Source organism: Seriola dumerili, unplaced genomic scaffold, assembly GCF_002260705.1.
Source record: "Seriola dumerili isolate Sdu_G_001 unplaced genomic scaffold, Sdu_1.0 BDQW01000454.1, whole genome shotgun sequence".
In the NCBI taxonomy this organism is placed as follows: domain Eukaryota; kingdom Metazoa; phylum Chordata; class Actinopteri; order Carangiformes; family Carangidae; genus Seriola; species Seriola dumerili.
In genome coordinates, this window is record NW_019174709.1 from 542,725 (window position 1) to 565,743 (window position 23,019).

General features: G+C 41.9%; 1 protein-coding gene across 3 annotated transcripts in view; it reads left to right on the forward strand.

Moving 5' to 3' along the window:
• The first annotated feature begins 477 nt into the window (after nt 1-477).
• Nucleotides 478-23,019, forward strand: part of bcl2l1 (BCL2 like 1) — a 30,881-nt gene continuing 8,339 nt past the window's right edge. Inside the window, exons 1-3 of one of the 3 annotated variants that reach the window (XM_022762897.1) lie at nt 832-910; nt 1,733-1,852; nt 4,278-5,038. In XM_022762897.1, coding sequence (XP_022618618.1) covers nt 4,484-5,038 — 555 coding nt within the window. In that variant the 5' untranslated portion in view covers nt 832-910; nt 1,733-1,852; nt 4,278-4,483. Of the gene's footprint in view, nt 573-831; nt 911-1,732; nt 1,853-4,277; nt 5,039-23,019 lie in introns of those variants that run through there. The other 2 variants (XM_022762896.1, XM_022762898.1) reach the window with 2 other exon arrangements.

Consider the following 23,019-nt stretch of genomic DNA (forward strand, 5'->3'; position numbering starts at 1 on the left):
AACAAAGGTTACCATGGAGACCTCGCACATCCTTTGTTTGGCTAACTAAAGTGGAATGATACCTAACAGCTGCTACATGGACCCCTGTTAAGAAATGCCATGTTATTAATCCACAAAGCAGTGAGTAGACGGACAAACGAGCAAGAATGTGTTGAACTCAGCCACCAAGTTAAATCATTAACGTCGGGGTCATACGCGAGTCTCCAACAACATAAACTAGCTCACTTTTAGCTAGTTAGCGCTAACGGTAGCGGGGACCCTCTTTCCTGCTAACACCGGCTAGTTCTCAGGTCAAGTCAGGGAGCGACTCGCACTCTCTGGTAGGAAGACAGCGTTTTTCTCCCTAGTATATTTGTTGCAGAGTCTTCACGTTGGATGAAACTGCCATCTCTCTGGCTTCTCCGATTGACTAGGTGAAGTTACGTAGGGAGCGTGGCTGTGGGCGGATCTGTGGTAGCCAGTAGCTAGCCAGGCAGGCTAGCAATGACGGATAGGATTGTTCCTGCCGGGGTCTGGATTCCTAGCCAGCAGGCATGATTTTATGGAGACCACCATACAAGTAAGAGCTTCTGGTCAGTCTACGAATGTATTTCCGATGCCTGTGTGTAAATCATTTGCGGGATTGTGAGAGAAGTAATGGTAGAGGGTGGATTTTCCTCTCAGAATCCAGCTAAAGGAAGGCGGTCGACAGATTTGGAAGAATGCGTAACCACAAATTTGTTTCCTGCTAGCTTCATTCCGTCAAATGTCATTCTGCTGGACGCAAAGAGTACTTGTAGACTGCACTAAATGATTTTGCCACTGCAAATAAACATTTTTAGGTGTTCCAGTCTACGAATGTGCGACTACACCAAGATCCAGGAGGTTAATATGATAGTGACAGCCATCTTCAGCAGCAACCTACAGTAACGTTAGTACAAACGGAGCTGTGTGTGTGAGTGTGTCTGTAATGCTTTGCTTAAAGATTAGTTTTTTATTAATGCTGATTCCGACTGTGGTGAAGTGTGTTTAAAGCTGCAACAGAGGGTGGTGTTGCAAACCGCAATTTTTATGCGATATGATTAAAGGTCTTAGCCCAGTGTTTATGACAGGAGAATGGGATGGCTTTGCTGCCTTCAGGGGCTCACGCTAAGCCCGTTCATCCGTAAGTATATTCAATTTGAGAAATGTGCTTTTGATTGGAAATAGCAAACGTGTGGGTTGAATAAAGCAACAACAGCACACACAGTTCACAGTTGGACAGCAGTGACGGGCTGGAAAAGAAAAATGCGACAGTCGTGTCGTCTATATTTCGGTTAATACACTAAACAACATGTATGTGACAGATAAAATGTGAACAAAAGAGTGATTGACGTCCGGCGCTAGTTATATATATATATATATATATACATACACAATATATATACACAATCGAAAAAATAAATATTATTTAAATCGGTTTGTATAACTGTTATTAACACTTTTTGATTACAGTTATAATGTATAAGTAATGTAGGATAGAAAACGCCATCATTTTGTCATGGGTAATGTTACCAGATGGAGTTTTTCTACTGGATTTTAAAGCCAGTACGATGATCGTGATCCAGATATTCAGACATCTCTGAAGGCATCCTGTTACGTAATAGGAGGGCTGGGCATGCAAAGAGTGGAGCGGAGGGGAAGGGAGACGTGGGAGGATATGTACAAACACTCCTTCACGCAAAGTGGCTCTTACATTCTTGGATTTTGACAGCTTTTGTACAGAAACAGCGACAGACTGACTGACAGACTGACAGATTTCGGGACATTTTGCCAGAGGGAGACGGTGAACGAACCGAGGATAACTCCATGTGATTTTCACTCAGTACAGCTGGTAGGACGCTCATGTTACTCTTCATATCTTTTACAGACTTCATATTTGATTAAGATGGAAACGTGGATTGATGTTTAATGTGGAGGTTTAGATCGATAGGCACACGGGGCTGACACAGCTAGCACGTACAGAGGCAGTACAGTCAGATGTGGTAGCCTACAGTGTCGCTAACGCAGCCTTGGCTGGTTTATCTCTAAGCTCCAGTCCAGATTCCACCATAATAAATACGGCCTCGGCCTTTATTTGAGTTAATATTTGAGCGATTGTTATTACAAATGTTGCGTTCAGGTGCTACATTTCGTTGCGACTCGCTGGTATTCCTGTATGAGCTTTGTGGTGTTTACATCAGTGCTGGGCTATTAAAACCCGAGCCACGTGCTGGGAGCTTGGGAGGTTGGCCATGTGGCCATTGTAAACACTGCTGCCTTGCGTGTCTTTATCTGCCATAAGAGGCCGTTTCTGATTTTTTCACTTGAAATACTCTGAACGTAGGTATGTGAGACGCTGAAGTTTTTGGGCTTGATAAGTAGTTCGCTTGCTTGGCCAGGAGCAAGTATCACGCTTCTATTGTACTGTTAGGGAGAGTAGTTATGTATTATGTAATGTCATCAGCACTATTTGCATGGAGCTCCCTTCACTCTGCCTCACATACTAATTATTAAGTCCAACATTATCAGCCTAAATGCCAATATTGTTATAGGAAAGGTCAGGTTCCTACAAGATAACCAGCAGGCTGTTTGGGATCACCAGCAGGTCATGTTCCTCCCACATCTTTTTGTGAGCTTCCATGCACCAGTTAGGAATAGTGACAGGCGGCAGAGGATGAGGGAATGGCTTTGTCAGACAACCGCCTTCTCGCCTCGTCCTTTGTTTCAGGGATGTAGGCCCACTTAAATTCAATGCACTGGCCACGGGATATGGACGTACATCTTTGATGAAGTAAATGTTTACTATAAGTCTTAGTAATGATGTAAAGTTGGTGCCTAAGTTGTGAAAATGTGTTTTTATAGAAAAAAATGGTTGTTTCTCAGGCAGCAAGTTATGATTATTTTATAGCAATTAATCTTGGGATTTTTTTCTGACTAATCAATTAATGACTTGATCTGTAAAATGTCTCACCACAATTTCCTAAAGCCCAAATTGATGTCATCTTATGCCCTGGTTTGCCCAATCAACAGTTCAAACATTCATCTATTATCACCTAAGATGGAGTCAGGCAGCAAATGCTCACAAAGGATCAGAATGAACTTGGTAATGTTTGGGATTTTTGATCAAAAGTGACTTAAATCATTAATTGTTTAATTGTTCATTTGATTTGAATTGATTCATCATTTCAGCTGCAGCTGTTTCCCTTCTTTCTTCTTACCAAAGGTAACACTAATACACCACCAATTCATTAATCGTTATATCATTGGGTTCAACACTACAATATTTTAGAAGGTGTAAGCAGACCTTGATGGATAGAAATTGCATATAACTATTAATTAACCAATCAATCTCTTTCTGTTTTCAGGGCAACTTTCCAACATATTAACCATCATAACTCTTCTGTTTTTTGCTTTAAGAAACTGTGTTGTGCTTTTATTTTTGAACAATGGTAAACTCACAATTATTATTTATACATTATTAATATTATAAACAACGTGCATTTGACCTTTTCATGCCAGAGTGCAATCAAGGGTTAATCCCTATGTGGCAATCTTAACATAACTGCCATTCGCAAGTTTCATACATCAAAGCTAAACCACAGAATTACTCAGGATAGTAAGTGATTTAATACTGACAGTAAGAATAGTAAAAAATAAATAGTAAGTAAAATATGCTTGTTAATAGAGTTTCTGACTTTGAGTTCATTAAGAGTTTACTGCATTATGTACACAGGAACTACATTGTGAGCAAACCAGTTTAACTTTAGAGGGCTTCTTTATTTGCTCATCGAAACAGCTCATTCTACATGAGCATGCTTCGATGTGATTATATCAGATCAGTGTCTGTGTGTGACAGTAACAAAGATAGCGTGGAGCTGATATAAACAAAGTGCGGAGGTCACTGAATAGGAGGGGGCGACTGTCTGCATGGACAATCAAGCCAGACTGTCCTTCTGATCTCTCCTCACCTAAACCTCACCTTCCTCTCACCACCCCTCAGTTTGTCTCTCGTCCTCTCTCTCTCTCTCTAACATACAAACACACATACGCACATACACACGCACACATAAATTCACTCTACGATCGTCTCATTAATATCAATGCCATCTGCTCCATATGTAACAGCCCAATTAGAGAAATGCACTTTGACCCTACCTGTCCAAATTTAATTTGAGAGTCTACAGCCATCCCTGAACCCCCCCTTCCTCACACACATATAATCACAGCATGCGTATAGGCTATCCAGACTTTGACCTTTCATTGTTGTCTCTTTACAGGGCCTGAGCTGATTTGTCAGCCTTGTGTAGGTTTGGTTTTCACCCCCCAAGTGTCCTCTATATATCAGCAGACTATGGTGGTCTGAACAGAGGAAACGCAGGGAGAAAGCCTGGCACAGTGTGTGTTCACTCTAACACAGCAAGGCTCGACCGAGAGAGGAGCAGAGACGGACTGGAGCAAAGAGAAAAAGAAAATTTAACACAAAATGTCTCAAAACAGAGAACTGGTCGTTTTCTACATAAAGCATAAGCTCTCCCAGAGAAACTATCCTCTCACCCACATGGAACTCAATGAGTCTCCCAACAGGACTGATGGCGGGGAGGCAGGGTTGGTTGAGGAACAGCGGATAGCGACGCACGCCAATGGAACTTTTAATGGCACAAGTCCTGGGACCCGTGCAGAGTCCCCGCAGCGGCAGCAACGGCTGCCGTCAACAACGAGCCTGGACGCAGTGAAAGAGGCCCTCCGGGATTCCGCCAACGAGTTTGAGTTGCGATACTCCCGCGCCTTCAGCGATCTGCACAACCAGCTGCATATCACGCCGGCCACAGCTTACCAAAGCTTTGCGAACGTGATGGATGAAGTGTTCCGGGACGGCTTCAACTGGGGCCGCATCATAGGGCTTTTTGTGTTCGGCGGGGCGCTGTGTGTCGAGTGTGTGGAGAAGGAGATGAGTCCTCTGGTGGGCAGGATCGTAGAGTGGATGACCGTCTACCTGGACAACCGCATTCAGCCATGGATCCAGAGTCAAGGAGGATGGGTGAGTCTCACACACACAAACACACACACACACACAGAAGTGTGTTTGAGTGCCTGTAGTATGATGCTATCTGTTTGTATTGCCTCTTTGACACCAGGACCCTTCAACATTACTGGGTTCAGGTATATGGGTAATGCAAGCTGAGGTCAGGGAGACAAGATATTATCCTGTCTTTATGTTTAACTAGTTCTAGAAACGTGTATGGATGCTCATGGCTTTTGTTGATATGGTTGTATCACCGATCATTTGGCTGTATGTGCCATTTCAGATGTAGTTCTCTATCACAGTTACGACCAGATTTGATCAAGTCTGTTGATGTCTTGTATGCATCATGTGCCAGTTGGTCAGCCATGTTTCTGTCTGAGCAGTGACGCTTGATTATCCACATGAACTGACCTCAAGTCACACTGTATGGAAGGGTATGGAGGGTATGAAAATCCAGAGCATAGTTCTTATTTTATCATGCTTGTTGTGATTGGGCTTATGCAGGTGGGCCCAGATAAGATAGTATGACTGCATTTAATTTGTATCAGCCTCCTTGAGATTATGACATGGCACAGAGGTGGGGCTGGATCTGCAACCAGTGGAGGAGAAAAAGCTTCAGATTAGATATAATAGAGCAGAAAAAAGGCACCACACGTTTGAAAAACCATCTGTGCTTTAACAGTAAAAACATCATGTATGTTTGTGTGGTCAGCAGCTGGTTCAGCTGTTCTCTAATTGATCAGCAGCATGGAGCTCAATGAGCTGAATCGAAGTGGGAGCTTAACAGGCTACATCAGGGCTTTTGTAGCTCTTTGCAGCCTGCCTGGGGATCGAAGTTCTCTCATCACAGGGTGGGATGAAGTCCAGGGCTTTTACAGATAGCCCTTTGTTTTACTCCGGTCAGTTGATTGGCTCTGTGCTTTTTTTTTTTTTTCTTCATTCCACTATCAGTCCATTTTTTTCCTCCTCTGCCCTGACCGCTCTTCTGTTATGTTCTTCACCAAGACAGCTGCATGCAGATGAAAGCTCTGTGTTTTTTTTTGGGGGGGTCAGTTTGAAAGTGGGCCGTCCTGGTACTGACAATCCCTGTGTGTGTGTGTGTGTGTGTGTGCGTGCGTGCGTGTGCGCGCTAGTGAACTCCTCCAGGACAGTTAAGGTCAGCTCTTTTCCTTTGTGCCCGCTATTTGATGGTATGAAGGAGAGCGGGAGCGAGGGGAGGGGCTGTTTATATTCACTGCAGTGCTGTATAACGCAAGGTCAAAGGTTGATCCTGTGGAAATTGACATACCATTGGCTGAACAGCATACTTAGAAGAAAATCCAACTGGGCAGACCATGGCATGGTATACATGTATATTCACTGTTTCAAGGTGTCTCCCTACTGCATTGATGTAATTTGGTAACATTGTCCATTGTAATGGCACAGATGGCACAGGTCATAGATGTCCAAGATGTCTTGAATGTATTACTCTACATTCTCTGCAGTGTGGCTTTCCCTAAGCTCTTTTGCTTTGAGTACATTTCCGAATCATCTGAAATGAAGTGGGTTGTTACTGTGATATAGGATGCTGTTGCAAGGGAGGTCCACCCATCTGTGGTAAGAGCCACAACTTTGTCTTTGAGTAATTCCTTTATTTTGTCTGAGGTGCTGTTTTAGATGTCTATGATTCCCATGGTGATTGTTCCAAGGATACGGATACCATACCTTGGTTCCAACTCCTGACAAGTTTCTTCATGTAAGCCTCTTGTGCTGCAGAGAGTGAGCTTGTGGTGGGCAGTGTAAAATATGAGTCAAGACATGACTGTTTGTGTGGTGTTCCGGACATCAGGTCATGCTCATTTGAGTGCATATTTTCAAGATGTGCCCTCAGGTTGCTAGTGCTGGAATGACAGGCTAACTGTTACAGAGCTTTCATACAACTTCATCTCGTGGTTTCATAATTTTGCCAACTACTGTCCAAAATCTGAATATTTTCAAAAGGGTGCCTGGAGTGCGACTCACTCTCTCTGCAGTCGAGTTGGGTTGTGATCTCCCTGCCATCGTTACCCCACGGTTGTTGTTAAGTTATTCGCACATTTCCAATCAATGAAAGCGGCGTTGTGTGGCTCCAGTCCTGTCTGTCATCTATTGCATTCAGCCCAGGCTGAAGCAGACAGCCGCAGTAATGCTCCTTTTTTTTTTTTTTTTTTTTTACAACCGAATATTTTTCGATTTAAACAATCGAAATTAGAATAATCGTTGACAGCCCTTTTGTCTTCACAGTGCAGACAACACAACTTGCGTGTGTAGTTGATGTCACATAGTCAGAATGATCGAGGCACCCACACACACTCCCTCAAACACACAAACACATTTACACACTCATACAAGACAGTTTACTTAGCAACGAGTTGGGTTAATAACATCAGCTAACAACATGATGAAGCTGCTTGTGGTTAGTGGCTTACATGTCAGTGTAACCTAGACTTGGAAAGTGAGTGACTTCATCAGAAAGTTCAATGGATCAGCTTGTACCAGCATCCTCTGTTATGGTTTCACTTCTCCTGCCGATGATTAACATTTTCTTGAGTACGTGATGCCCCTTCATTCCCTATACAGATTTGTGTTTTTCACTTTTATTCTGTTGTTGTGTCAGTCACCTGCTGCAGGAGGGAGAGCACTGGCTTGATATGTGCCCCATGTTAGTTATTCAGAAGCTGACACACTTGCCACAGGGGTAGGAGCTGCAGTGCAAACTACAGAATATATTGAATAATAATATTGTTCAGTAGGTGGATTACCGGTGGAGTCATATCATTTCTATCAGTTGCGCTTCCCCTCTGTCACAATAGCTTCAGTTGATCCTTTTTTGTGGTTTTTCTGTTCAAAGCCAATCTAGACGTTCCCTAGAACGTACCAGAGTCTTTCAGTAAACCCACAAGAGACTTTGTTGTTTTTCTTTCTTTCTATCTTTTATTTCCCTTTCTTCCTTCCTTCCCTCCCCTGACGCCTCCTCACAGGGAAGAAGCACAGAACCGTTGGCAGATGTTGGAACCTGAGTATAGCTGTGAGGCAGGTGTTCCCTTAGTGTTAGCTGATGAAATACTAGTCTGCTCTTAGCGGCAGCAAGGTCACTTTCTCACCTTTTTCTCTCAGCTATCACTCTGTCTCATGATCTTATTGTTTCTTCCAAACTTTTTATTATTTGCTATTTTGCAGGTTTTTGATAAACTAGAGAGGAAAGGAAAGTTTTGTTTGTAGGTGATAGTGTAACAAGAAAAAATATGATGTAACTGGATGATGTAAAATTATGTTTTGAAGCTATTCTCTGAAGTGATTTGCATGATTAGTTGAACTTGTGGGTGTTTCCCATAGGTTGGAATTTACAGTGTTTTTCTGATCTGCATAATGTGATGCTTAAGAATAGACTCCAAAACAGTATTACTTTCACAAGCTCACCGCTTATTAGGGAAGCAGTCATTTCTCCAGTTATGCTGCACATGAATGCACCATTTGGTACAGAGCTGAGGCAATCAGTTGACTAATTGATGATTAGATTGACAAAATATTGACTGGCAACTTTTTTTGATAATCCAAACCCAAAATGCAAACACTGCATGTTTTCTTATCATATATGATTTGGGCTGTTTGTTTGGATAAAACAAGCAATTTTAATATGTCACATTGGACTCTGTCATTTTATAAATGACTTTTTTCACTACATTTTGTGGACAAAATATTTGATCAATTAATCTGCTGATTATTTTCTTGAGTGATCAATCCTGAAAATAATTACTTGCATGCCTAATTATTTTAGACATTTTTTAAAATATTGGTCATTATTGGTTTCAATACATTATTACCAAGAAAAATAGATTTTAATTTATCACACAGTCTCATATTTCAAAATACTCTGTACAAAAGGTCATTTTTTAAATCTAATATAAGAAATGTCCCTGGCTGGTTCTCATCCTCATGAGTAAAAAAAAAAAAAAACATGGTTATTAAAAAATCTAATGTAAATGCAAGTAACAAGAGGAGACCATGCTACTGAAAAGCTATTGTTCTCTTTAACCGCTCACAGAGCACTACGGCCATGTAAACACGACTACACATAAACACACCCAGTGAGACAGGCTTTTGAGCTGGTGAAATAGTCGAGGTGACAGTTGGATATTGAGAAGTGAAAGGTGTTTTGCGCAGCAGAACAAATCTTGCTGATAAAGCCTCAGCCTAAACGATCCCGCTGGAGCTTATTTCGGAGTCTCCGCTGTCCAGGATGCTGAGATATTTGATAGTAGCTCGGGACATGAGGTAAATATCCTCAGCCAGATTCTCCCTCCACAGCCTGTGTTTTTAAAGGAAGCGCAGGAGTGAAGCCATATATTGTCAGATAATAAACCTCCTTGGCAGACAGCAGAGGTAGAGACACTGCCATCGACCTAATAATGCTGTTTCCAGCAGAGCAGGCGATGGCAGTGATTACTCAGTGGAGATTGAGCCGCCTCGGGGTGGGGGTACGGGGTTATTACCAATTATAGATGAATAATATCTCGACCTGCTACTGGGGGAAACAATGTTTTTTTCCCCTCTGACAGACTAATAAAGGCTAAACTCATTTAGAAGAACCACGCTGCCACGGTCTGGGGAAGCTTGGCTGGAGCTGGATGTGAATGGGGGGGTTTCGGTACGGTACAGAAACGGTGAAAAAAGAGACCATTAGCCCAGTTGTTCTGCTTTGTGGTGTTGATGGTCTCGCGAAGGTCACGAAAAAGAAAATGAAACAAAAAATGTCTTTGAGTAGTGAAATTCTGTCTGTATTAGTTTTTCTTGGCTGATTTTTTTTGCCACTTATGGCTGTCTGCTGATATTCTATATTTTTCTTATTGTCTATAAATACCATGAAAAGACCAACACAAATGGTTGATCTGATCCTACTAACAAGTACTATATCTTACTCGTCTGTAGCATTGAGATCCATTGTTGCCCAAAATCATTAAAAACACATCAGTGAACCACACCGCTGCACTGGCTAACATGTTCCTTCTATACCATGAACACAACAAACTGTTTTTATTGACTCAATGCTATAACCATTCTGCTGCTGAATATTGTCACTGATGTTTACTAGAAATTACAGAGCCCAGCTGTTTTAGGTAAATTACTGAGCCTTATTCAGTTGATTTATTCTGTTTGGCCTTTCTCATGGGAGTAGTTGAGAATAAACAAAAATATAGACTATTGTAACATTAACAGTGTGTTTATCTGCTGTATATGTGTGATTATGAACACATGCAGGCTGGCTGTATTGTGAAGTGCGTTAGACACTGCGGCTGTAATTAAAGGCCTATGGAGGGTAAGTCCATTGACTTGTTTTGATGAGGGAAACACCTGAGCTTCCTTTGTGCCATTTTCCTTGGCAGACTTATTTACTCTTTCTCTCTCTCTCCCTCTCCCTCTCCCACTTTCACTTTCTCTCTCTCCCCCTCTTTCACTCTCTCTCTCTGTAATTAACATGCACATAGGATAGGCAGTTAGATCCACAGAGTCGTCTGTCAGACTGCCCTATCGAAGAAGAGAGGGAAATCTCACCCTTGGGACCTATCAAGCCCGCCTCCATCTCTCTCTCTCTCTCTCTCTCTCTCTCTCTTCTTCTCACAACCCCCCCCCCTTCATCTTCTATGTGTTTCTCCCTCTGCTTCTCTCCGTGTCCTTCTATCTCCTCTATGTGCCCGCGTCCCTGTGCTGTCAATCGATTTTTGTCCCTTATCTTTCTATCTGTACCTCCCTTCCTCCTCCTTTCCCTTGCTCTATTTATCATTTATCATCCTTTTTATTTCCCACCTTGCCTGTCCTTCCTCCGCTCTCCTTCCTCATTTTCATCCCTTTCCCTCCATCCTTACATCCATCTATCTCTAGTCTACGCTGCAGATTATAGTGGCTAAACGTATTACAGGTCAGACATGCTACATACGTCGTCAACCTTGCCGTTAACCCTGTGTATCAATGTTCCAGTCCTTTTTCCCATGTTTGTCAGTTTTGTTTATCAAAAACACACACACACATATCTCATAACACAGTCGTCAACGCTGCTCCCTGATCCCTGCTCACTACCCCCCCCCACACACACCCACCCGTGCAGCTGCCGCCATCCCTTCATCTTTGCCTTCATCCCTCTTTTACTCCCCTCTCCTCTCTCACCATTCCATCCTCCTCCTCCTCCTTCCTTTATCGCTAATGGCTCACGTGTGGCTAATTAGGAGAGATGTGTTTTTTGTAGCTGTCTGGGTTTTGTTTTAAGGACAGTGTTTTTGCTCATCAAGCAAAGTTTCCATGAACATGATTGTGTGTTTGTTTGTAAACACACATGGTGTGGGGTGTTGTTGTCTCATACATTTGAGGGTTTTATTGTATGGTGGCACACTGCTGAGGGGAGGGGACGGCGGCAAGTCGGACTGGTCATGTGACTATCTCAAACAAAGGACCTGTGGCCACGTACACACACGCACACACACACACACACACACAGGAATTTGCTTTACTGGCTTTTTAGTTGTGCCTACAGGTGTGTCGAAGCCATCGCTGAAAAGGACGCACTGATCCAGAAGCGACTTTGTCATTGTCTCAATCTTTAACTTGTGACTCACATGAAAGCCACACACAGACAATGCTCCCACACCCCCCCTTTGCATTGGATCAATGGCGAGCACTTTTGTTCGAGCGCTGTCAATGAACGCCTCTGTGCGGTGGGCGGCTCTATGCAGATTGATCTCTGAATGTTCAAATGAATGTAGCTGCTCAACCATGGAAGTGTCTCCATTTTTGTATGCATGCGTTTAAGCTCTCACACTAGTTTTTCAGGACCTGTGACATCAGATTTGTGTATGAACGTGTGTGTGTGTCAGTATTCAGTGGTGTGTGTCAGAGTCACAGTTTGAAAATGGCAGCGAACAGATTGTATGATTCAGTTGCCTCCAGCTCTGTGATAAGAACATCAGGGATGTGTTGGTTGTGTTTACGTGAGTATGAGTGCACGTGTGTCCTACTTGTTTATACACAGACTTTTGTTTGCCTTTAAGGAGAAAGACTCAAACCATTCTTGTGTGGTGACAGACGGCGGCTACATGCCTGGTGCAGTGGGCATGAGAGCACAACCAAACTGCAGATATAGAGAGATTCGACTTAATTATCTGTAAATTTGCAGGCAATTTATTATGGTAGTTGTTGTGTGAACACATGTTGATGCATATTTCTTTTAGCACATGAAATAAGCAACGGTAATTAATCCTGGCATGGCACTGTTTACCTCCCATCATGTGATTTGGGAAAGAGAAAGTGCTTGAGACCAATCTGACACTCGGTAAATTGATAACTCCTCACCTTATGCGCCTGCAGACAACAACTCTCCTTTGTCAGTCTTCTGTCATCAGTTGATCATGTGAAAGGCAAGACCTGTCCTTAAGATCTGGAGCATTACACAACCACACACACACACACACACACACACACACACAAACACACAGAGGGAAACACACAGCAGCGAGACATCAATACAGACTCTAATGACCACATTTGTAGCAGTCGGACTGCATCTGAACCTCTCATTTAGAAACACACACACTCCGGTACCACAGTAGCGAGACATCCGTATATGTTCCATACCCAGACGCTGTTTATGTATACAGCGCGGATATCCAGCTGTGTAATAGATGAGTGTGTGTGTCTATACTGCCAGGACACCACAGAGCGTGGAGCTATTAGAGCGCCTTTGCCAGACTGGTAGACATCAGACTTCCGCTGTAGCGCACCATTATGTGCCACCCCCCCTGGAAGTATCTGGCAAAGCAGAGAAGCCGGGACTGAAGAAGACGAGGGTAGAGAGTCAGATGCAGATGGCGAGAGGGCGGACAGAGAGGAAGACGAGGCTGGTGACTCAGCTAGTTGAGGATGCAGTATGCAGGCCAATAGGTTACTCTGCATGTATGGTGTGGTGTACATTTCTATATGTGCAGCTTACATGCTGCATGAACAGAACAGCTGTATGTTTGTGGAGCAGAGTGAAGACGCTATGTTTGGTTGCGTGTGTGCTGCTCCACTTCTCCAAGGCTTAGTGGTGAAATCAGGTCACGAGCAAGCCCCCCCCCCTTCCATCTTCCTCTTCATTCTTCCCTCTCTTTCTGTCTGCTTGTCCCCTCATTTTTTTACCTCTCTACTCCAGCCCACATCCTTACGCCTCCTCCTGTGACAGATTCTTTTTTATTTTCTCCACCTTCTGTCTTCATGCAGCCGAGCGCAAAGCCAAAGCATCTGTCTGCATCCCTCTCCTCTCTGATTGTGTTTCATTCCTCTCCATCCTTCTCTCTCTACATCCGTCTCTTCCCCGCTCTTTCCTTTCTATTTTTCTCTCTATGCTCATATCTGTGATCAGATTATGAGGCATATCATGGGATTAGTGAGTCTCATGGCATGTATTAAAGTGGGAGAGCTGAGGGATGGGTTGAGAGGCTTGATGAGTATTTCATGGTAATGCGGCACCCAATCTCAAACAGCACAGAGACTAAATGATGATAAAGAGCATCAAGGCTATCATCATTATATACATCATGGGCTTGTTTGAATGGCCAAGGGGGTAAAGCAATAAAGACAAAAAATATCTTCAGTGGCTCTGCAATAAGAGAGAGGGGGTAATACAAAGAGGGCTGGTGCACGGCCTGTAGATAGATACTCATCTCCTGCTCAAGTGATTCTGGGGAATTAATTTTTTTCATGTCATCAAAGTTTGTGAAAATATACAGTAAGTGAAGGGAAGTGCAGTTTCAAGGAAGCCTCCACAAAGACGCATACTTTTCTCCTCATGGGTTTCCCCCTTTTTGGTTTCCAGTCTTTTTCATCAGCTTTTTTTCTACCTCTGAAAAATGTTTTGCCCTTGCTCTTTTGTTCTTATTTCCTCCCATTTTTCTTTTTCATTCTGTCGTACTCCCTGCATGTCTGTGTGTCTTTCGTTCTGTTCCAGTCTGTCTGTTTCTCTCTCTTCCAGACAGATGGCAAATCTCAGGGTCATGGTGAGGTGTCTGGGTGTGGTGATGGCCTACAGGGTGGAGGGTTATACTGCTGAAGACATCGAGTCAGAGAATCCTTGTCTTCTCTGTTTCAGCTTCCTCGCTCTGCTCTCCTACTCTGTCTTCACACTTTCCTAAACATGTGCTCCCTCTGTCAGACGTACACACACAGTCCTGAGTCCTTGGCCTTCCCGCTGTGTGTCAGCGGTGTATACATATGTGTGTACGTGTGTGCGTTTGCTGACAGAATGGGGTTTTGTGGAGAGAAACACCCCCCAGAGTGGGGCAGGGAACAGATTGGAGTCTGAGCCTCCTTGTCCTGACTCATTAATCTCCTCTTTAATTCATGGCCTCACCGCCGGCTCAACACACACACGTAGATACCCACTCTCATATAGCCCGCTCCAAGGTCCAAAAAGAGAAGAAAGAGTACACACTGATACTGGCACAAACACTATCAAGTGTCACCTCTGAGGGGCGGTTTAATGATTAAATTTCCTAATTTTTCGAGCTTACTTTCGGCTGCTTGGAAATCATCCATCACACTTCAAACCAGTTCTGTGGTTTGCCCCCCTTCAATGCCAACATTGATATCATGCTTTGGGTGGCAGTCAGTGTTTTTTTTTTGTTGTTTGTTTTGAGGCGGAGGTGGTGCCATCCTGATCATGTGAAGATGTGTACCATTCCTTCAGTTGGCTCAAGCAAACATTTTTTACAAGCTACGTAATAGGAGTTCTTGTGAATCCTGAGGAGGAAAAAAAGGACAGTAATTATCAAGAACTATTTAGGAGGTGTCACCTTGTGCATTTGCCACAATTTCATAACATTTTAAAACTAAATTAATCAATAATTAAATTAAATAATAAATAGAACATTTAAGAATGAAAATATTTTCTTCAGCTGTACAACAACTTTTGTTGCCTTTGTGTCACATTTACAAATTCACTGTTAGTGTCAAGAATTTTTTAATTTGTACCAGTGGAATATTTTCCAGGTGATAACTGCTCAGATTCAGGTCGGGGTCGATTATGGTTATTATTGGCCAGTGAGCCTGGTCTTGGAACACGCACACTACACGCTCTCATGCACACCCTGACTGACAGGCACACAGAGATGGCTGATAAAGAGACACTGGAATTTCTCCTGGTGCTCTTGATGGCCATTACGACTATGAATGATGACAGCGCTGTGTCAACTGCCCTCATGATTCTCTTCCCTGTGAACTCACCTTATAAAGTAATAGCTTATTCAACTGCCATATCTGCAGTGCTGAACATTACACTGATAGGATGTAACAGACGTGCTTGGATGCAAAAATACAATATCCACCTGTTTAAACAGCGACAAAATATCAGGATGGCGCCGCCTGATGCATTTCTGCTGTAGGGAAAAAAATAGACACTCTTATTCGGAGGAAATTTCTTGAAGAAAATCGAAGCTCTTCTCTTCCTCCTCGGCAGTTTTGTTAGCGTCTTTCTTGGTGCATTGTGCTGATTATGATACAGCAACACCAAATGGACAACTGCAGTTACAAATGACAGAAATCCACAGAGTGCAACGCTTGTTAAGAAATAGTGTTTTCCATGAAAACACTTGTTTGTCGAGAGTTGAAGGCGGAATGAAATATGACTCGTAATTATCTGTGGCAGTGATCAAGCCAAGAATTTGATGTTAACAAGAGTGTGAAATAGCCTAATGACTTATGGATGATGACCTATCATGCAGGTTACTGTTGCACTGTGAAGCTGCTCGTCCTTGTTCCTGGAACTAATTCAAGCTGCTTTCTGGCTGAAGTCCAGTTTTCCATCACAGTCATACAGAAGAAGAGTTGGGAAAGGTTGACAAGTGTTATCACACCACTGTCTCTCAAACTCTCCCTACTTGACCCTACACTTGTTTTAAAGCTGTGACAATTTGGTTCTTTTGTCCGTACAGCTGCTGCCTGTCAACTTGTCATTTAATATGCCATGTTTTCTTACTCCTAGCATTGAATCAGAAAAAGAAGTAGAGAGGAACCACAGCCCCATTTATTTAGAGACTTAAATGTAAAACAGCTTCCTGAGCAATGGAAGAATTATTCCAGCTATATGAAACATGCACATTTTAAGCATCACGATTCAAAAGGGTGCTCTCTTCTTCAGGGCTCAGCAAGTGTTATATGTATATTTCATATTTCCTTTCACAGTGTGTGCATTTCTGCTATTTGACTGTGAGCTTGAGCAGTCTGTCCTTTTGGATTGGATGTGATGCTGATCATTTTTCTTGTATTTTGCCTGGACTTTGCTCCTCTTAGTATTATCCCACATCTGATCTTGTCACTTGCTCAAGTAGAGTCTGTTAACCGTGAGTTTTCCCTACTTGCTACTAAAAGGGCATCAACTAAATGCCCAAGTTATAAGATCTGATTGTGCTGTGGGTTTTTATGCTCAGTGCTCAGCTCTTCAGTAATTCTTTCCTATCCTGGTCATATGGGACCTTTGGCAGTTGGCCTGACTTCCTCTCTCCTGAAAACGCCTTGTCAAATATGATAAGCATGAAAAAGGTTCAGAAGGCCTTGAGGAGGATCAGGAATAGATGGAACTTGTGGAGTGGATGAGGACACTGACAGAGAGGAGGGGGGAACAGACACTCACATTGTTGTTGTTTTTTTCTAACTGGACACAGATTTGATACTATAAAGGTTAAAACTGACATCATGAAACCACCAAGCCTCTAGAAAAACTTCTAGTGGTAATAATCAATACAGTAATTATAATCATATGATGATGATGATGATGACAGTCTTGATAGGAATCAAGGTTATGAAGTTATTCTAAATTTTAACATTGTAATTGTAAATTATTTTATGTAATTATTTTCTGTTATGATATTGAACTAAATTTAGGCTGTGTTGAGACTGTGCTGTGTGAAAGAAAGCAGCTCCCTCATTCATTTCAATTACACCACTGTGTTGAGCCAACACAGCAAAATAAAAAGAAAAAAAAAGTCTATGCTGTTTTTGGTCTGGAAGCCCAGTATCTCTGGTAATTCTACCCATAATGATAAAGCAACATATTTTCAAAGTTTATCAAAAATCATTATTTGCATAAGGACCGTGTAGAAGCTCTTTTGGCAGCAAAGCCACTTGTGCAACTCTGTACAAACTTAGTGCAGGTGGACTTGTGGAACAGCAGGTTCTCCCATTCTTCCTGGAAGAGCCAGTCTGTTTGCGAATTGTGATCTTCAGGTCTCTCCATTAGGGCCTGGCATTATGACTTTAAGTCAATGTCACGATTGTTTCAAATTCTTACCTACCTCAATTGTGATTAATGAACGATTACTTTGGCTACTATCAGTCTCTCTTTTTTGAACCATGCGCTCTGAAATTGTCTTTCTGCAGAGTTTGCTTTTGTCTTCTTTTTTACTCTGTGTTGTCTTGCCCAAATGACAGAGACAATATTCTTTCTATGTAGAATCTGTCAGGTTTCTTCTTCTTCTTTCAGGGCTGGGCCATTCAGAGACTTATCCTATGGTCTCTTCAGCGTTGTTTTGGCTGTACGGCTTGGGTCATTATTATGCTCAAATGTGAACTTGTGTGAGGTTGTATGTACTCTGGAGCAGGTTTCCTTCATGGACTTATTATCCAGCTGATAAGCAGTATCTGATTTTCGCCAGATGTAGCTCTTGGAGTTTAAGGCCAAACATCATCAGAGAACGTTTGTCATCATGATCCCAGACTCCTTTAAATGACCTTTTCCAAACTCCAATTGCACAGTCATACACCTTTTACTCATCAATGGCAATTTGCTTGAGGAAATATTGCTGACAAGCAAACACATGGTTAATGGATTCTACTTGAGCAAATGACAAGAGCAGATGCTGGATAATCCTAAGAGGAGCAAAGTCCAGGAAAAATACAGGTAAAATGATCAGGATCAGGTTCAATCCAAAGAGACAAAACACAAAATTCACAGTGCTCGTTGTGACAGGCACTGTGAATTGTGGGAACCTGTATACACAGGTGTGTGTTTTTCTGGATCATGTCCAGTCACCTGGCTTTTGCCACAGATGGTCTCCCATCAAGTCCTAAAAATAACTCCAGAATAATCAAACAGGATGCAAGTGGGCTCAATATGAAACGCCAGAGAAAGGAGTAGACAAGATCTATATTATTATAACAATATTCTGAGAATATTTATATTTATATACATGAATGTGATTGTTAGTGTTTGACTGCAGTATGTCACTATGTCATTCAGCATGATATTTTAGGAAGTCTGTATTTCCTCAGGTTTAGGTTCAGTTTATCTTGGTCATAGAAGTCAATTTGTTGTTTGTTGTTTCTTTTGCTCACTGACTGTGATCCTGTGATCTGCTGATGGTGATGGTGTGTCACAATGTGAGGCAGAGGTCACAGGACAAATCACATTCACTCACTGTACTTGGAACTTTATACACACTCTCTGTTTGAATGACATCATCTTGTTTCACCAGCCAGGACATCGTGTCACCTCCGTGTGTTGCTCTGTAAACAGTATTTCATCACTCACATGGATTCAACAGTCTCTTTACTCAATTAGCAAAAATACATGAAGAGTTGTGTTCCACGCTGTACTCTGGGCTCAGGAACAATTTATTTTGCACACAAGGCCATGCAGTGTTCGCCTGTACACATCCCAAATGTTGCAACTTACAGGAAATGTTGCTCAGCGACAGCCAGGACGGATGACGTTTTTAAATGAGCTGGCTCCGTCTCCTTGTGACTTTCAGTGACCATCAGGCTTTTGGTCACTGGCCTCTTGTGAACTTGCTCTCCCTTTTCCTTCCTCACCCCATGTTTTTAGGTCCTTTGCCTTCTCATTTTTGGGTTCCTAATCCATCTCTAAATGTTTCCTCTTATTTAGAATCAGTGTAACCAAGCCGTCAAACAAGATAAATTATTCTTTAGAATCACTCTTCTATAATATTGTCTCCATTTCTAGACAGCCCTGTCAAAGATGTGGAAATAGACTTGATGTATTGTCTCAGTATAAACAACATAAACATTAGATTTAGTCTAGAAGAGAAAACTCTCCCTGTCATTTTCTCTCCTGTCTGTACATTGATGACTGTGCAGACGTGACCTTTATTATGACTCAGTACACTCTACTCAACCCTACACTACAGATATACAGATATACCCTTCATAACACATGCATATGGAATTCAAAACATGCTCATTGTGGTTTGGAGTCGTGTTTGTACATCAGATACTGTAACAGTTTTACATGCTGGGGATTCTTTTTAAAAAAAAAAAAAAACTGCCAGAGTTTTAATTTAATTCTGCTCACTACAGTTTATGTACATGTTAAAGCGCCAGACACCAAAAGTAGAATCAAATGGTTTTTAAAAAAGCTTAAAACACCAAACCATAACCTGTGTGTCATCATCAATACCACCATTGATAATTAATTTATTCCCATGATGCCCAGCTCACAACTGAGTATGAACCTCCAACAGTTCCTGTAACTTTCTACTTAACCGTTACCCTTTTCTCTGGATGGGACTGGTTCAAAGCTGGTTGATCTAGATTGTTCTTGTCAAGTCATTGCTATCCAGAGGGAGTGTTGCACACACGCACACACACACACGCATGCACGCACGCACATATGCACACACTCAAAGAGGCTCTTATGTGTTTGTCCAGAGGGAGGAATCTTTGTCAGCTTTCTATCAGAGTACTGTTTGTAGTTGGTGATACTGAATGCCCTGAATTCTTCTCTGCATGCGAATGGCACCTTCCACATCCTTCCTGTTGCCAGCACTTTTTCATCATAGTCAACCGGTTTCCAGCCGCGGCTTGTGGCCAGTGCAACCTGAATGTCACATGCTCAGCAGGTTGCTAGAAAGCGGTCCTTGTCTGTTGAAAGCGAGCTGTCCAGACCAGATGTTTCACACAGTCACAGAGAGACACTCACCTTGTTAAGAGAATATACAGCTGAACTTCAAAATTCACAACAAACTTAATCACAGAAATGAATGAATGATCATTTTGCATGGCAATAAAGATGTTGATTGTTTTTTGATTAAACAATTAATCCTCAGTCAGGCCCCAGGATTTTTGTTTTGATAATTATATTTTTATTGCACCATAACAATGCTCGACACATTCATCACAATACGAGTCACAATTGACTTGAGCTGTAAGTGAGAATATTATGATGTAGAGGGAAATCCAGGTCTAATATGTGTTACATAGAAACAACAGGAACCCACATCCAATAGGCCCTTACCCTTTTCAATTAAGTTTGTTTACAGGCTCTCATAGCTCCATAAAACTGTCATTTCCTTTTATTTTAGCGCTGATCCATTCCATTGGAAAAACCTTTCAAGGAGGGTTTTCATTGATTCAGTTAAGTAGAGAAAAGAGCTTAGATCTATGTCAGTCCAAGGTTCCTTCTTTATGGAGCAGCCTGCAAAACCTGGCCTGGATCTTTACAAATAGTGCCCTTCAAAGATGTATTAATCTCTTTGGCTGCACATGGCAACAGAAACTTAGCTATTTTTGTACAACTCCGCAAGCAGTGCATTTAAGTTTCATCTGTCACTTAATACACAACTGTGGTCAGTTTTTTACTGTGAGGTTGTATCTCTTTGACTTCAAATCTTCCAATCTCCTCTGCAGTTTCCTTTAAGCTATCAGCTGATGTATGACATGTTATGTTGTGATAAGATAATACTGGCCTGTGCATTGGCCAGTTTATAGCTCTGGCTCTAGTCTTATGATTCTTCTGTCCAATTAACAGTCCAAAACCCAAAAAGTATATAAAATGATATGCAAATCCTGACATTTTGGAATCTAGACCAAGCAAATGTTTGTCATTTTTGCTTGATAAATTGTGTAAATCCATGAATTTGTTTACCAATCACTGAAAATTGTTTGCTTGGGATGTGTTAACTTTTAGTCATTTTACATTTTCTGAAGTAATGAAGTAGATAAACAGATTTGTCTGTATCTGCTCACTTGGCCTGATACTATAGGCACTCAGTTTGACATAATGATTGCACACAGGATTGCAAATATTATCTCAATGTACTTTTTCAACATGTCCTCAAGTTATATAATTTCATTCTGTCTTCAGCCCTGTTTTGCCAAAAATTAAGAGGATGTTGGGTGTTAATCGATGTGTGTGTGTGTGTGCGTGCGCGCATGTCGTGTTCAGAGAATTTCAACATCAGGGGATTTTAGTGTTGCAGCTTGTTATGGTGCAACACTGGAGCAACTGACAAGTCAGAGCTGATGAATGGGAAGCTGCTGCTAATGATCCTTAAAACGCTCCTTTCCCCACATGTAGTATTGGGCCATTTATCAGCCACAGAGATGGACCTACAGGCCCAAACACACTCACACACATCACACACACTAATCAGCTGCTTTCCGGTAGCCGTGGCAACCAACTGCAGAATCTCCTTCCCTGTGCCCCTTTACTATTTCTCTCCCTTTCTCTCTCTTACATCCAACCTTATGCTTTCATGAGCTAATCCTTTTTTCCCTGGCTAACAAAGAGAGAGAAAGTTAAAGAGGTAGAAAAGCAGAAAAGAAACAGAGACGAGGCCTGAAAGCTCTCCGCAGGCCGCTGCCTAGCACCTGATTTCCTCTGGGAACGGAGCAGAGATAAAGAAATAAAGGCGTGACCGTGTGAAAGGGAAAGGAAGAGAGCAGATAAAGACCGGGTTTACCTGCCAGGTGGGACTATGGGAGATTGAGCATATCAAACCGACAGTGCTGCCTTGACATGTGCACAGTGAGCTGACTGGTAATGCCGCTAAAGAAATAAAGCAGGGGCCCCACGCGTAATTTCATTTTATTCTGTAAAATCAAGTTTTTTAAAAAAAATATATATTTTCTGATTTCCTGATTCTTGAGTTAAGAAATGGAGATGGTAGGCAGAGAGGTAACAGAGGAGTGATCTCTTTTCATTCATAGTTTGAATCGTGTGTCCATATGCAAAGATGTGAACAGGAACAGTAGTAGATATCTGCAGGCACTGACAGTGATGTGACAGATGATTTATATTTAAATTCAAATAATAGCATGACATCCTGGTACCAATGATGGCACCACTAAAGGAATGGCTAGCTTGCAGTGTTGTGTGATGCGTCCATTTAAATATGTCAAATAAACAACCAATAGTTAAGAAACTGCTTCGATTGTTTGTTTTTTTAAGGATGGTAGGTGACGTGCAATCTCTGAGCAGTTCACTCTATTATTGTGTGATAGAAAACAGGGTTTGAGCAAGTATCCAGGAGTGTCATAGACTGTTAGAGATCGCTTACTGCAGGTTTTATGTCTTTACATTTATTCTGCTGCAATAACGGATCAGAGAGAGCTAACAGACTAGGAGACGTGTGTGTGTGTGTGTGTGTGTGTTTTTTTGCGTGAGTGTGTCCTTGTTTGTGTGCAACATCTCATTTGAATCACTGACGACCTACCTGTCACCAAAACTAAGAGTATGTAAAGGCATGGCTCTGGAAACAAAAGATCAGAGCTAAAGATCATCTATACCAAAGGCTGTAAACTCGTCACCTGTGTGATAAACAAGGCCGACACAGGTAACTCCTGTGTCATCCAAAGATAGATATGACCAGAAAGTAAACAAGAAGTTTCTGATGCTGCTTGTTAACTGTCATTTTAACAGTGCAATTTTTGGCATACAAACTAGTATTTTATTCGGGCATAATACTGTAGCATTGTAGTTCAGAGATATTTAAAAAAAATAGAAAAAGGATGGAAAACTTCTATAAAAACTATGTTTTATACATAAAAGGTTAATGACAATTGCTAACTAATATCCTATACCATATGTAAGATGCTGCAGCCTTTATTTATGCAAGATAATTGTTTTCAAATTTGACTTGTTTTGCTTGGAAGATGATGGATCTCAGGTCTATTTTCAGTTTTCAAAAGCAGTCTCTATTATGCATAAGTCTGGTGATATT